This window comes from Cyprinus carpio, chromosome B3 (genome assembly GCF_018340385.1).
Source record: "Cyprinus carpio isolate SPL01 chromosome B3, ASM1834038v1, whole genome shotgun sequence".
NCBI classification, from domain to species: domain Eukaryota; kingdom Metazoa; phylum Chordata; class Actinopteri; order Cypriniformes; family Cyprinidae; genus Cyprinus; species Cyprinus carpio.
Window position 1 is genome coordinate 36818430 of NC_056599.1, and position 16763 is coordinate 36835192.

The 16763-nt window shown below is 42.5% G+C and overlaps 1 protein-coding gene across 4 annotated transcripts in view; it reads right to left on the reverse strand.

Moving 5' to 3' along the window:
• LOC109059980 (BAH and coiled-coil domain-containing protein 1) overlaps positions 1 to 16763 on the reverse strand; it is a 75108-nt gene that overhangs the window by 24769 nt on the left and 33576 nt on the right. For all 4 annotated transcript variants that reach the window (XM_042720927.1, XM_042720925.1, XM_042720926.1 and 1 more), the window contains 6 exons: positions 12683 to 12865; positions 4685 to 4810; positions 2342 to 4477; positions 1920 to 2034; positions 1625 to 1830; positions 1314 to 1469 (listed from right to left, as the gene is read on the reverse strand). In XM_042720927.1, the coding sequence (XP_042576861.1) occupies positions 1314 to 1469; positions 1625 to 1830; positions 1920 to 2034; positions 2342 to 4477; positions 4685 to 4810; positions 12683 to 12865 (2922 nt within the window). The remainder of the gene's footprint in view (positions 1 to 1313; positions 1470 to 1624; positions 1831 to 1919; positions 2035 to 2341; positions 4478 to 4684; positions 4811 to 12682; positions 12866 to 16763) is intronic.

Consider the following 16763-nt stretch of genomic DNA (forward strand, 5'->3'; position numbering starts at 1 on the left):
TTTCGGTGTCTTGCTCCCTGTTCACCACTTTCGTTTTCTCATACTTACTACATTCCTCCCTCATTTTTCTCACACTAGAAGTCTCCAACCCAAATGTGCAGCCGTGTGAGCACAGAATGATACACGCTTTCAAAAATAATTATTTGTTTAAGATGAAAGTGAACAAATGGAAGCTGTTCCCATTAGAATAAATATTACCATGAGAAGCTTGGCATTTGACAAACTATATTCACTCCCTTGAAAAATCCCCTTCTCTGAAAACCACAGTGGACCCATACTACAGCATGTAGTCTAGGCGACTTCTTAGTTCCCATGTCAGGGATAAACTCCTGCCGTTCCCCTGGCAGGAACAGAAATCCAGCCGTGCACATCTACAGTGACACATCTTCAGCCCCTGCCTCCGCAAGTCAAATGTGTTTTTCTACTCTTCCCATTTTACATAGCATCATTAATGTGCATGTTCAGCCTGACCCCTCTTCTCCCTCCCCTGTGCTTGCCTTGACGCATCACGGACCTTTGCTCTGGAACATTAACCCAGCTTAACTAATGTTTCCCGGGGGGAGGCTTTTGTGGATGCACTTCCCCTTTCAGCTGGAATTCCTGTGGAGCACTGAAGGAAGTGTGCCTTCGAAGACATGAAGATAATTAGATTTCACAGCCTGTTTGCAGAGCAGAGGCCTGTGTAGACTTATAAGGCTGGGAGGTTTTCTTACGTCAGCATGTTTTAGAGCACATATGGCAAGAGCTTTGAGGGGGGTAGTGAAAGCATCCTGACCCAGACCATGTGGGGGAGGAGCAGGTGGTTGACAGGAAACCGTTTGTGTGATTGTGTGCATATTGTGTGTTTTCCTCTTGCATGTTTCTGCTATTTCATCTTAGCCTTTTTTTGGCTGTTATTCATAGCTGCTCTCTCATTCATTGGGACATTGTATACACCTGAAGAACAGTCGACTAGATTTCAAACAAGTCTGAAATTATAAAATCCACTGTATTGCCTGCAACTAGACAAAGCATGTTTTCGAAAATGATCACACTATAAGAGCATTGGTTAGAAGTTTAAGTCATATAGTGTGGACTTGGTTTAAAGTGATCTTATATCCTTGAAACTTGAGTAGAATCACTGTTATAGAGCATAATTTTTCAGGCTTGGCAACCTGACAGTAAAATCTTCAGGTAGAAACCCATGAGAGCTGCTGTGTGCCTCACAAAAAGAATGAATGCTAAATCTGACAAATGGGTCAGGCTCAGCAGGGCAAATAAATTGAGTATATGAGAGGAAATGAGAATACTAGGCAGAAAACACCATGGTATACCAAGGTGAGTAGCTGGGTGTGTGGTAGGTTCACTGGGCAGCACCACCAGTTGGGTGGAGGGGTCTTGGGGCAGGGGTAGAACTGGCTGAAGAGGGGCAGGCATAGCTGCAGAAAACCCAGGAGGGAGATTCTGATGCAGAGCTGTGTGGCCAATACCTACAAAACATAAGAAAAATTCAAGGATACAACAAAGTTTATCATTTTTAAAACAAATTTATTAGTAGAAACCGAAATGAACGTATGAACCTCACAATGACCAAAAAGGAACAAGAAAAATAGTGAAGACTCATTCTATACTCAACATTACTGACCGTAGGAGTGACCTGTCATCCATAGGGAGGGACTTCCTGTACGTGGCATCCAGTGGTGGTGAGCAGAGTGTGTATGTGCAGCTGGGTCTCCTAATTGGCTCGACTGCATGGAAGTGCCACCTGGCACCATGATGTGAGAGGTGAGGTCACCATGGCAAGTGTTTGAGGGATGGATGTGTGCAAATTCCACCCTTTCCTTGTTATCCCTGCAAAGCCAGATCGGAGACAGGTGAAAGGTCAGGACTTGAGCATGTGTGACAAGTGAAAAGAAGTGAGTGAGCGGTGGATCATTCACCTGATATACACGTCTCGTTCTCTCTCTAGGCACCGGTGGCCCATGTGTTCTACACTCATCCTTTTCCTCTCCTCCTCTCCAGCTGAATCTGAAGGATACATGGAGCGTGAAGTGCCTACAAAATGGTAAACAAATTTACATCAGTGACTTTCTCTCATCTGCAACTCTCACTGTCTTTGGCACTCAGCATGCAAACAGCTGTTGAGCAGCCTTTCTCTACAGTGGCATGTGCTCTTTCTCCCTCTGCACTGGCATTTTTCAGCTGCAAGAGGAAAAAGCTGTTTCCACTTTGGGTCTTGGCAAGTTCTTCTATTTATTTTTCATCAGTGAAGTCTTCCAGAGGTCACGAATAAACAAACTGCTCTGCGTCCCTGCCCATTGTTTGTTTAGGAAGGCCCTGACAGATCAAAGGTCAAGCTTACCTTTCATGGTGGAGTGCACCCGCCCCTGTCGGCTGCTGGGATGGCTGCCTGATGCTTGGCAGGGAGGTTCTCTCTGTCTTGCCACAGCAACTGCAATCCCGACTGGAGGCTGTCGCACCTCCCCCTCTACATTTGGGACATCTCCTATCTCTCGGCCACGTCCACCATAATCAGCTCGCTCGCTTTCATGGATTTGGCTTTTCCTGGAGGGTAAGGTCTGCTTGCCTCCCTGTATAGAGCAGCTGGTGCCATTAGCTGCTGTTTTGAGGTTCCCAAGCCCTCCAAATGGGCTCTTTTGGGACAGGAGGAGAGGCTGCTGGTTGCTGTACTTCAGAAGGTTCTTCATGGCACTGTTCTCTCCCTGTGAGCTTGTGACCTCCTGCTGGTTTTGAGGAGGAGCTGGATGAAGGGGAGGAGGAGGAGGAGGACCCATTCCTGCCGTCTGGTGCTGCTGTTGTGTGGGCGTTCTGTTGTTGGCAGCTCCACTGTTAGGTTCCATGTAAGCTTTGTGCCCGTTCTCTTCAGAGTGGATGTGATGAGGTTGCATGGCCCAAGATGGCACTGATGTCTGCTGATGTGGGTGATGCTGCACATTGTTGTTGTAGCCATAAGGAGACATTTCCATCTTCTGCTTAATCTCCTGGTTCCCATTAGCCTGGGTCATGTCTGTGCCAGGGTTATCGGGGCCAGCCCTACTGTGCTGTTGGTGGCGAATGCGGGCAACCTTCTGTCCATCTCGCTGCATAGAGCAGCTTCCGTGTCCTCCTCCACTAGTGTGCTGGGTCATGGTCTTCCCAGCAAGAGGTGAGGAAATGGTTGGAGGCCCGGAGTGTGAGCAGTCTCTGTAGGGCTGGGAATTGGTGTTGGTTTGGTTGGGTAGAGGATGAACTGTCTTTGTCTCTTGAGTCAGTGTAGATCTGAACATGTCTGTTTCCATACTGTTGATGTAGTCGGCACTGCGGGAGCGCACAGTCTGGTGTTGTTGGGAATGGCTTTGCTGCTGCTGTTGTTGCTGTAGGTGATGGTGGTGGTTGTGCATCCAGTCAGGAGCTTTTTCAGCTTTTCTGTAGGGACTCTGCTGCTGGGTCAGAGGTTGATGCTGTTGTTTCCTGGGCCAGTTACCATGATGCCCCCCATTGCCAGTCTTTTCTATGGCCTTGTCCTTGACACTGTTTACTCCGCCCCCAACCCCCTGGCACTCAGAGTTGCCCATCTGGAAGGGGCCTCCGGTTTTCTCCCCAAGGTGGCTAACAGATGGAATAAATGTGGCTCCAGTCACTTTGGGGTCTCTGCAGCCACCACTATTGATTCCTTTATCATGTAAGGAAGGATTTCCGATAGGGGCTGGTGGTGGAGGGCAGAAAAAGTCAGGGTGATGGTGTGAGTGGCGATTTTGGTGTGGGTGATGGGGGTGGCCAGGATGGAGCTGCAGACAGTGGAAGCCACTTGGATGCCCCCCTCCAGCAGCCATGGGCAGTGGAGGGGGCACTGAGTAGGGCAAAGAATGCTGCAGTGCCTGACCTCGCTCCAGACAGTCTGTAGGAGGCTGTTCACTGATCCGCATCTCCCCACTTATCACCTCTTTACCACAGCGCCCGTTAGTGCCACCACCCACGTGTCTGTTTTGGACATTATTGGACCCTACATTACCTCTACCCACCCCATCTCCACCGCAAGTAGTCATGGAGCCTTTTGCCCCTGTTCCCTGGTCCCCATTTAGCATCTTTCCATTCAGCAGACAGGCACTAAGAGGCTTTCCCATGCTCTGTGGATGTTCCTTATACTCCATAGGCAGAGTGGCTTTGTGTCCCCTGCCGTTCATTTCTTCCATAGTGGCTGGATGTTGTGGGTGGAGCTGGGTTTGATGGGAGTGATGATGCGGTAGTTGGTGGTGATGGCGGTCTTTAGAATCATGTTTATTACTAGGCCTGTCTTTATCTTTTGCAGCTGAAACCACACCTCTCTCTAAGCTAGGCTCTTTAAGACCCTTTTGTAGGTTCATCCCACTTCCTGCATCTCTGTCCCTGCTGCATGAGCCCTGGAGTTGTCCCGATCCTGTCCTTGACATCGGCTGGATGTTGTGATTGGCTGAGATGAGTGGGGGCTGGGACGGAAGGCTTCTTAAATAGAAGTTCTCTGTGAATTAGATCAGATAGGGCTGTTTATCATTTAAACTAGTGCCAACATAAGCTTTTCTTGAGGGTCAATTTATGAAACTATACCAGATCATATTTGGAGAATACAACAGAGAAGTAGAGCTGCATATAAAACATGCAACTTACTCATTATAACAGTTTATGAAATAAGCAGAAATGTCAATTCCAGAATTATAATTTTGCCCACCTTTTTGTGTATCATAAAAACGATGCTGTCCATAGAGGACCCCACTGTTGGCATGGTGATCCAAATGGCTTATGGGAAGAAAGGTGTGGGCTAGACTCCCTGAGAAGCGAGGATACCCTGGGACTGCTGTGAAAAAAAAAGAAAAGAAAAAAGAAGGTCATAATATTAGTGGAAATGTCTACAAAGACAAAATTACATTACATAAAATACAGTAGCAAAAGAAGAAGTGAAAGTAAGAGTGTGAGAAGGAGGATAGAGTGCAATAAGGCAAGGAAAGCTCTGATAACAAGACAATAATCACTGAGCCACATTTCTTCTGGCCGTAAGCATTTTGGTCCAGATCTAATCCCCCTGTTCCAATTCAGCTGGTGTTCCATATTCACCAATAACCACAGGATTTGGATGTCATATTTGCTATTCCTATTTGGGTTTGCAATGCAAACAAGAAGACAAGTTCATTCCTGGGGATTCAAGTAATGGATGAATTCGGTCTCCTGAACATATGGTTCTCACCATGCTAATCTTAAAAAGTTCCCAGTGCTGAGGTAAGAGATAACACAGTAAAACAATAAGCAAAGAGTCCTCAAAGGAGAACATGTGGTGGTTTGAGAAAAAGGCTAAGGATCAACTTTATTTCAGCTGTCTCGACTCTCCAAAATCTGTAAATAACACAACAAAGCCATGGGGAAAGAATTTACAAGAAAACCAAACACCTTTCAAGCACAAGCCTTTGAAACTTAGTAAAGGAGAAGACCTTAACTTTTAAATATGTGATTAATGTTAGCCTCATAACGTTCTGGGACAATTATAGTGCTCTGATAGAATGTGACATTTTAAATACTTACACAAGAGTGATATTTATGACATTTTTCAGAGTCCATTACATTACTGAGGAAAATAAATATTTCCTGATCTGCCAAAAACAGTTAACCTGCTGCAACCTGGATAGTACTATGTTCATAAGTGGAGAGTTATTTTTCTGTCAGTTTGTTTGTTTGTTTATTGATTGATTGATTGATTGAATGATTGATTGATTTTTTCTTATTATTATTAACAATTAGTTTTACTTTCAGGCCAGGAAGGATAACCACATCTTTTACCTTCTATAAATTACCCTGAAAAAAATAACAATAGTAAATATTAATAGTAATCTGCAAACTGCCCTGCTTGAAAAAGACAGTGAATCTGCCTAGAGGGATATTTCACCCAAAAAATAACAATTCTGTCATCTTTTACTCAGCTAAAGTTGTTCCAAAGCTGCATGGATTTCCTTCTTCTGCTGACCACAAATATATTTAGAAAAATTGGTAAATACAACAGTATCTGGTCCCCATTGACTTCCATTATACACTCACTGGCCACTTTATTAGGTACACCTTGCTAGTACCGAGTTGGACCCCCTTTTGCCTTCAGAACTGCCTTAATTCTTTGTGGCATAGATTTAACAAGGTGTTGGAAACATTCCTCAGAGATTTTGGTCCATACTAACATGATAGCATCACGCAGTTGCTGCAGATTTGTTGGCTGCACATCCATGATGCGAATCTCCCGTTCCACCACATCCCAAAGCTGCTCTATTGGATTGAGATCTGGTGACTGTGGAGGCCATTTGAGTAAAGTGAACTTGCTGGAAGTAGCCATCAGAAGATGGGTACACTGTAGTCATAAAGGGATGGACATGGTCAGCAACAATACTCAGGTAGGCTGTGACGTTTAAATGATGCTCAATTGGTACTAAGGGGCCCAAAGTCTGCCAAGAAACTATCCCCCACACCATTACACTACCACCACCAGCCTGAACCATTGAGACAAGACAGGATGGATCCATGCTTTCATGTTCTTTACACCAAATTCTGAACCTTCCTTCTGAATGTCACAGCAGAAATCAAGACTCATCAGACCAGGCAACGTTTTTCCAATCTTCTATTGTCCAGTTTTGGGAGCCTGTGCGAATTGTAGCCTCCATTTCCTGTTCTTAGCTGACAGGAGTGGCACCCCGTGTGGTCTTCTGCTGCTGTAGCCCATCTGCTTCAGGTTTTGATGTGTTGTGCGTTCAGAGATGGTATTCTGCATACCTTGGCTGTAACGAGTGGTTATTTGAGTTACTGTTGCCTTATCAGTCTACCCATTCTCCTCTGACCTCTGACATCAACAAGGCATTTTTATCCACACTCACTGGATATTTTCTCTTTTTAAGACCATTCTCTGTAAACCCTAGAAATGGTTGTGTGTGAAAATCCCAGTAGATCAGCAGTTTTTGAATTACTCAGACCAGCCCGTCCTGCACCAACAACCATTCCACATTCAAAGTCACTTAAATCCCCTTTCTTCCCCATTCTGATGCTCGGTTTGAACTTCAAGTCGTTTCCACCACATCTAGGGTACGTCTACATTAATCCGGATACATTTGAAAACGGCGTTTTCGTTTTAAAACGCTCTCCATCCACAGTAGCGTTTTCAAGCGTTTTCCAAGTGTCTCATCCACACAGAAACATCAGAAAAAGTTAAATTCGCTTTCTGCGGATTCGTAAAGCCTCAAAAAAGCTCACAGCAGATTATACACATGGAACAGACATGAAACGTTTTCATGCAGTTTTTCTGACAGGAAATGTTATATATTTTATTTACGAAAAGAACTCACCATTCACTGACGCGTCCAGGTCGCACACACTCACAATTGTACGTCTGATCTATAACGCAACTCGCGATCGTGAGTAAATTTCCTTTCATCTTTGCAGGACTGTGATATGAAGATTGTACAAAATAACACATCTATAGCAATAGTGTGAAAGTGCATAGCACATAACGTGCACAATACCAGTATAAACACGGATATCTATTGGTATAATATGCTTCACATGACTAAACTTGCGTCATCGTTTTCAAAAGCCTCCGTTTTCACAGTCCACAGTACAACGCAAAAAGGGCGTTTTCAAATTTATCCACTTTGGAGAGCGTTTTTAAAAAGCTCCGTTTTCCTTGATAAAAACGCCGTCTCAGTGTGGACGGAAGGCCAAAACGGAGAGAAAAAGATGCGTTTTCAAACGAAAATGTATTAGTGTGGACATGGCCCTAGATGCCTAAATGCATTGAGTTGCTGCCATGTGATTGACTGATTAGCAATTTGTGTTACCAAGCAATTGAACAGGCGTACATAATAAATATATATATATATATATATATATATTTTATATATATATATATATTTTAGATTCAGCACTAATATATATATATTCCCATTCTATGGAATTCAGTGGGGACAGGCAACTGTTTGGTTACCAGTATGTTCTTTTGCATTCAGCAACATACAGAAGAAGGAAACTTGGAACAACTTGTGAGTAAGTAAATTATTAAAATTTTCAATTTTGCCTTTTTATTTTTTTTATTTTGTGCCATACAATAGAAGACTTGTTTTGGACACTGAATTTCATTGTATGGGCAAAAACAGGATATCAAATGATCAAAATATCTAATATCTTTTTCTGCAGAAGGAATACAATTAGACAGGTTTGGGATGACATGATTGATTGATTGATTTAAATTTACATTCATTTATTTATTTGTTTGTTTGTTTTTTTGCATGAACTATCCCTGTAATGCAGTTCAGACTGAAGAACATACTGTAAAACCCCCTCCAGTTATGTAGCAGCTCAAATTTTTTAAATGTATGAGGAAAGTGATAATAAAGCTCCATTTTTATTCTCATTGCCTGTCAGCATTACTAAGCACATTCATTAATGCCAATTCATTTAAGAATGGAACAAAAAATAAGGCTCCCTCTGAACAATACATTACTCCTGTGGGTTATGCAAAAGTGTGATACAAGCTTGCGTTATGTAAATCAGTCTTCGGATGTTTCTCTGGTGTCTTTGTATTTCTGTGTGTCACTCTTGGCAGCGTAATCCCGTTTCACAGTGACGTCTGGTTGCACCCGATAGTGGCTGGTTGCTCGGTGCTAGGCAGAGGCCTCTTAGGGCAGGTGAGCAGGCACTGCTGGGCATTGCAGTGCACAATCAGCCGTTAATCTGGCCAGGACAAGGGAAGGTGCTGTGCCAGCAGGGTAGAGGAGGCAGGCTTTACTGCTTAGTGCTGACATAAATGCTGCTAACTCTGTAGCACTCTCAGAGACGGCAGCTGTCTGTAAGTGATTGACACCAGCTCGCTCAGCACATGCAGAACTGTTATTATCTGAGCATGATGCTACTGCAGCTTATTGCAGAATATTTACAGGGAAAACTTGAGGCTTTTCTCCAAATCAGCAAGAAAAAAAAGAGAAAAAGAAGAGCTAGAGGCACACTGTACCTTAACAGTACATACCAGGACCATAATACATTTGGAAACATGCCGATTATATATTTTTTATATATATAATTTTCATATGGTTTTGCCACAGAACTGTGCCATATATTTTTGAACCAGTTCAGTCCTCCTGATGCAACTTGAGATTAAATGCCTTGCTCACAGATACAGTGCTGATAGCTGATGGCTGCTTGAATTCAGGATGCAGAATTCAAATTGGAATCTGATGTAGTATATATAATTTGGAACTGCTATTACTCATGAATTACTTTTTATTATAATTGTCCTTTTTTAATTATACAAATATTAAAACAATTATTTTGTATTACAATTCAGTAAATCCCAGTAAAAGCTCTTTATCGAATAGGCTAATTCCCAGAAAATAAAGCTGTTGTTATGCAGGCAGATTCTTTGAAGAGAGCTGGAACTCCTACAAATGATAATGGTACACAATTTGCACATTCCTGCTAATCCTATCTCTCAATCTTCCTGTTCACATGGACACCCAATCGTTCTCCCTGTGTCTGCTCATGACAGCACATACAAGCACGCATCTGTAAATAGCCCAGAGTAAATTGTTTAAGGAGAGACAGAGAGGGGCAGATAAAGCTGCCTGTCAAGATTGCAAATTGAGAAGAAGTGACAGAGCAGTACAAAAATGGCAGAGGGTGGAGAGGAAAGAAAGAGGAGGATGGGAGGAGGTGAATGGTAATCATCAGGACTGCTAATTGAAAGGAAGTGATGGAGCCTGGCAATAGAAGAGGGGGAGGAGAGGATAGCCTGCATTCTACCGACAGAGAAAAGACATGATTGGATCGAGAGAGATGAAACTAGTGATGCATGAGGGCTATAAAGAGACATAAGCCCTTCTTCCACCACCAGGGACCTGGTGGCCAATCTGCAACTGTTCCACCATGAAAAAGGTGATTCTTTGCCAAAAAAATGGCCCCAAAGGGATTTTTGAACCAAGAAATGCTAACATTAGGTACCATCAGCAACAATTTTATTATTATAATCAACATAGCACTGGAAATGTAATTTAGCAATACAACACATGTTCAGATGACAGATCTTCCAGTTTTTGATGTATGTTTAAAATCATTTTATATGCAGCAGCTTGTGACAGCATAACAATTACTTTAGATATTAAAATACGTCACAATTTGTAAGACTGCAAGTTGGGATTGTTATGTTTGGTTCTGAAGTCAGTGGAGAAACTATACTTCCAATCTTTGAACATCCAAGCACCAGCTCTATCATCAAAAAAAAAAAAAAAAAAAAAAAATTGAGGTAGAAGAAAGCAGAGGATGGCAGCCTCTATTTGGCACAGTTAAAACTCTAATTTGGACATAGACCAGCTGGCGGTGTGCCTGTTGGGCTTTCCTTGTGCTTTCTGTATTTCAGTTTCCCCCTTCTACAAAAAAATTCATATACAGAAGTTGTTGTTATGAGCTGAACGTATGCTACTGACTTTATACGCACTGTTATGACATTATTTGGTAATGCATCAGTAGATTAATACGGTTGCAGTCAACTCATTTGAGAGTCAAGTCTTATAGGAACCCAGGGCAGTTTTGCAGAAGTTAAATGTTTATTCTTACTGATCTAAACCAGCTTTATCCAATTTTGTTACTACAAAATTTTATGTTTATTTAAAACAGCTAATGTAATGCATGTCAATGCAAAATGTATTTGGCAACTACAGAATTGTGATTGGCCATTTGTCTTTGAGACATTTGTAGTTTACAGATTAGCATCTGATATGTCCTGATGTGGCATTACAGTAGTCAGGAAATTCATAAAACTGTAATTAAAGAGCTGTTGCAAATTGACATTTTTCATATTTACATTTTGTTAGATTTATGTTTATGCTTGTTTGCAAGAGGGGTAAAATCCTTAATTCAAGATATATGCTTGAATAGACTTAAAGATATATCCTATGAGAAACAAATGATACTCAATTTACTTATAAAGTAAATTTATACTGGGAAAAAAATGAAAATATTTAAGTCCAAAAACTCACCCCACAGTGCTACACAAAACATTCAGAAACAAGTTTAATTGATATGTGAATGCCATAATAAACTGTTCACAGACGTTGAGGCATAAGGAATTTTAGGATATCTTCAAAGTACTCTTGCAGATACGTTTATGCTGCTGCTAGCGGGAGACTCCATCCCACAGGGTGCAGAGAATAGGCAGGGTAATTGTGCTTCTCATTTTGATCACTTGCTTTTTTATGCAAACTGAAGAAAAGACAATTTGCAATTATCTTTAAGAGGAGAGAGCTGAATGATGCTGATGGCAAGCGAGGATTCAATCACTTTCACGCCACGTTCTGCACAATTAAACTGCAATACAGATAATAGCTTGCTATCATAATCCTACTCATAATCAGCCTTATTACTTAGCAACGTAACCATTATCATCATCATTCTTATTAAAACTGTCCAGCTTCTCTGGGAACGTGATCAATGTGCCATTGGCCAAAGGAACAAACCAACATTTCTGGGTTTTCGTCTCTTCATGGCCTGGCAGGTAGTGCACGTTTTGTCACATTGCGTTGTGCACATATGGGCAATTTCTGGGTAGTCATGTCTTGAATATCAGTAAGCTAGTCCTCTACTAGTCCTTGCCTTAGAAGTAACACCCACTGACCATCTGATGCATATTGCACATAAAAATCCTGGCTGGCTTTGTGTAATTTCCTGGAGTCAGGGTTCACAGGCTTTTATTGGGCTGCCAACAGTTTCAGGCTTCTATATTAAGACGAACCAGAAAGAACAAGTTTCTGTATTTGCCTTGGTTTGTGAGGTTTATGGCACCATTTAACCTGTATTTAAGTCTGAAATCTGAACTCGACTTGTTTTAATTGGTGGTCCTTGACCAGAAAAATCTTCAAAATGGATGATTGATAGGCCCAATAAGGTAAGTGATCGCCACACACCTCCTCTAAGTGTGAACTTCAAATGGAACAGGGTTGTCTTTCACCATATCAGAAGGGAGGGTATGGGGAGAAAAGAGTGAAAATAGACTGGGGTATGGTGATAACAGGCATGGGGATAGTGCTGCGCTCAGACAGGCTGAGTTTGAGGATTACACAAACAACACAAGGATGAACTCCTAATGGTTTATGACTGTTTGGCACATTTGGACGTGGCCCGGAGGGAATTTGTGTGTGAATAAGTGCCGAGTGGCATTGAGCATGCCTGGGCATCTCCTACTCTTGCTGTCTCTCTCTATATTCAGCTCTCTGCGGAGCTGTAGTAGCCTGTCATCTATAGGGATCTGGAGCCAGTGCTGGAGAAGGCCGCCTCTTGATTTGGCAGGCTGGGGGCCGGGTGTGGCTCAGGCCAAGCTAGTATAAGGCATGGTGAGAACAGCCACATTGGCTTTTACACGACAGCTGTGATGCTTTTGACCATTTAGCTTGTTCTTCCTCCAATGTTTTGTGTGTGTCTGAGTTTGCACGTTGTGTGCATAAATTCTTGTTGATGCACATCACAGACCACAAGATTCTTTGGCTGAACTTTTGTCCCCTTTCTGCACTGCCGAAAACCTCGGGGGCGGCACATTTCACAGTGCATAAAAACGAGAGAGTTGAATCCTCTTGATGAGAAAGTCCAGAGGCACAAACACATGGATGGACACATATCCAGACAGACAGATGAGCAGGTGAGTGGAACGGTGCCATCTTACCTTCATGTGAGTGGGGGAACCAGATCTGAGAGGCGCTGGAGTGAGGACCCCCGCGATAAGGAGGAGAGGAGGGAGAGGACGGTGGTCTGGAGGGGTGTGGTGGGTGTGAGGGAGGAGAGCCTAGACTGCTGGCCAGGAAAGTCCCCATGAAGGAGGCTGAGGAGTTGCCCATCAGTCCACTGCCTGTGTAAAGAGGAGAAGGAAGGTAGAGTGGGTTAGGTGTGCTGACTGGCACGTGAACAATGTGTTGTAGCATGACATATCTGAGCATAAGGATTCAAAGACTTAATAACGCAATTCTTATTGTCTATACACCCTAGGCTTTCTTTTGGAGCTTTTTTGGAATTTGATTATCAGCATAAAGTCTAATGCAGTGTTTCCCAACCCTATTCCTGGAGGCACACCAACACTGCACATTTATGAACTCTTCCTAATCAAACACACCCGATTCAACCCATCAGCTCAATAGAAACTCTAAGACCTGAAATAGATGGGTCAGATAAGTCAGTGGTTCCCAACCCTGGTCCTGGAGGCATCCCAACACTGCACGTTTTGCATGTCTCCTTAATCAAACACACCTGATTCATGTCTTCAGCTCATTAATAGAGATTCCATGACCTGAAATTGGGGTGTCAGAGAAAGGAGACATGCAAAATGTGCAATGTTGGGGTGCCTCCAGGACCAGGATTGAGAAACATTTGTCTAGTCCACATCATTGAATATTCTGGCCATGAGCCACCAACTTATACAGGAAAGGGCATTAGAACAACATATTCATTAACCGACCACCTTTTGATTTTTTACTTAATGATTAATGCCACATAAATCTGAAATAAATAGGAATGTAGAATATACTGCTGTTCTCAAGGATATCTTCTTTCATTATTACAAAGTGCCTTGAACAATCCTTTTTAGTATATTTTTGCCACTTAAAGGACTGTAAGATGGTGTGTGTTTTAATCTGAGATTAGTTATTGGGTTGCTTTTTAAAGCAACAAATATCAAATTGACTTGCTTGTGCCCAGGAAGCATGTCTGATCAGTTCAGAGCTTAGCTGGTAATGTCTGCCAGATCCATTCATTCTCCAAACCAAGAGTGGACACCACCCATTCAGCACACACACAAACATGCTATACTTTAGCCCTGGGACATCAGAGATACGTCAAGTCATCACTGGACAGATATCTCATCTCACAGATGAATGCACACCCTATCTTTCTCTCCTTGCTTTCTCTCCCTCCTGTGAATTCCCTTCCCAATTTTTCCTCCCCTTTTCTCCATTACCCTCTTCTTCTTGTTTTCTTCTTTTTTTGTCGTTCACTCTCACAGCCTTAGTTTCGCCCTGAACCCTACTCTCTTTTTCTTTTCATTTCAGTCAGCAGACTTCTTCACTGTGGTACCTTCTTCTGTCCTGCTGGAATTTTCCACTATCCTCCAGTCTCATTCTCACACACTCTGTATATGAAGAATCCCAAAAAACAATCAGCTGCATTTCAACCTCAGAGTTACAGCATCAGTTTGACACCCTCCAGAACATCTCCATGTTTTTCTCTGTGGGTCCAAAGAATGTGGAAAAACACATTCTCAACCACTGATTTTAAGAGAGAATATCAGCATGGTGAGATCCTCACAAGCCTGCCCTAAACAAGCTAACACTTTATACAGAATTTACAACCTTAGTAAATCAGCATTTTAACCTTTGACTCTACATCTTCAGTCTGGCATCATAAATCATGTAGTCTTGGCTTTAGTCTGCATCATAATTACACAAGAACATTTTATGGTGACTGCAAAATGTAGTGAGTCCTTTCTGAGCTCTCATTATGACCTTGTTTGCCTCTATTCGTAATAGCTGCTAGAATTATATCAACCCTTGAATTGCCAGCTAGACAAAGATGAGTAATTGACCAGTCAGAGCAACACCCCTGTGAGTGCTTGATGGACTACTATTCACTACAGACAGAGAGAGAGAGAGAGAGAGAGATACATTGATTAAGCATGGTTTTAATTGTACTCCCAGTTTTCCACTTGTAGATCTCATGACTTTTATCTTCTGAAGTTGTGGAATTGGATATACATGCCGCATGAGGGATGCTGGAGCCAATCCCAACATCTCAGGCCAAAGGCAGGAAAACACTGTGAATGGATGTGAATGCCAGTCTAATCATGTCTTTAAGCAGAATAATCTGCAAAGTGGACCAGACTTTTGCAAACTGTGAAAAATATAACCTTTATTCTGTGATAGTGTACAATGCACAACAGAAACAGTGACCACCACAGTGAACTGTATAAATATTTGCAGCCTTACTAAAAATGTTCAATACACCAAGCTTATGAGCTAACATTTCAATCTTATACACCCAAACACACAAAAACGAACAGGCGAGGCTCCAAACAAAACACATGAACAGACATCTCACTCTGACTCCACGCAACAGAGCAAAACAAGGCCACTCCAATGTCAAAGGCAATCAAGTGTGATCACAGAAGAACAATGGACAAAAAAACTAATGTACACTTTGACAGATAAGCATCCAGGAAACTGGAGGTGGAGGGAAATGGAAGTGGCCTTCTTAGGAACTAACAGGAGGAGTATCGTAATTACAAACTTACAAACTTTAGACAGCCACCCACTCTCTGTCCTGCTCTTCATAGTATCCAACTAGACAAATTTTGGCCGTACCAAGACACTGGGCAGATGAAAGACAGGACAGAGACTTTACCACTCCCCATGCCACACCCATATACATTAACTACACAATCCTAAATCAGGATAACCCCACCTGTTGTTTGATTAATTGGTCTAGACAAACTGTAGTCAGAACAAACACCAAATCAGAGTCACAAAATACTAATTTGGAACGCAATGCAGATTTCCTATTCAAGAAAAAGCTACTGAGCTGATGGCTAGAGGTGTAAACACACAACCGGGGTGGATGCCAATAAAAATGAGCTCTGGAGTGGAACACAGAGCAGGGGTTTATTAAGCAGGTTATTAAAAGCAAGACGAGGCTCACTAACACTCGTAATGTACCTTTTTTCCTGACCCGACACTGTTTACATCTTAAGCCATGCCAGTCTGGTGCTACCTTGAAAGCTTAAGAAAAATCCAGGTCATGTGCATCAAAATCGGTGCCGATCCGTGACAGCAAAGATTAATCCTATTATATCATTTTATATAAAAAAATCCCATTATATCAGAAAAGCATGCCGACATCAATGCACACACGAATAAGCGAATCCTTGAATCCCCAGGAAGTACACATACACCCACAGGCTTGTATTAACCAGCAGGGTCCTGGCACATCCTATGTGTACACACTGGATCTCATGTGCGGCCACAGTGGATGCCATGGCCCTGCCACCCGTTAACAGAGGCAGGAAGATTCATTCAAGTCCTAGTCAGCTCAGAGGGAGGTATCTGATGGTGCTGTTGTCATGGGGATGGGAAGAACGGGAAAGATGAGTGAGAACAGCATGGCCTCATCCAAACCAGACGCTCTGTGGGCTGAGCCGGTCTGGGGTGTTGGTAACTTGCTCTTTTACACTGATCTTATGAAAGTGGAGCAGTTTGTCTTCTATTGGTGGAGTGAAGCCTTAGAGGGCAATAACTGATCGTAGGCCTGTGTCAAAGGCTGTAAGTAACACTTAGACATGACATCGTCAGTTTGGACTCACTGCTTAGATTGCTCATATTAACCATGGGCTCATACCACATCACTGTTGAAAGCAGAGACACACACTTTTCAGACTTGAATTACTTATCCCTATGTAGAGTCTAGAAGTGGTTAACACATGGACATTCAGGTTGCAGATCCTGCCGGGAAAGTTCAGAGTAATTCAGACTGACTGACATCAAACAATAGAATTCCAAATAATGGAATAACTAACAAGTGAAGACTAAATTATGTATAAATAGTCTAATCAGCCATCTGGTAGTAAATGAAAATGCCTAATGAAGAATTAAGGGTCCTAAAGAAACAGTTGTCCTGGTTCAGTAACCACTGCTTTCCCTGAAAACCGCACACAACAGGCTACAGAGGTCGGAATAGAAGCAAAAAAGTATTTTAGCATTGGGGAA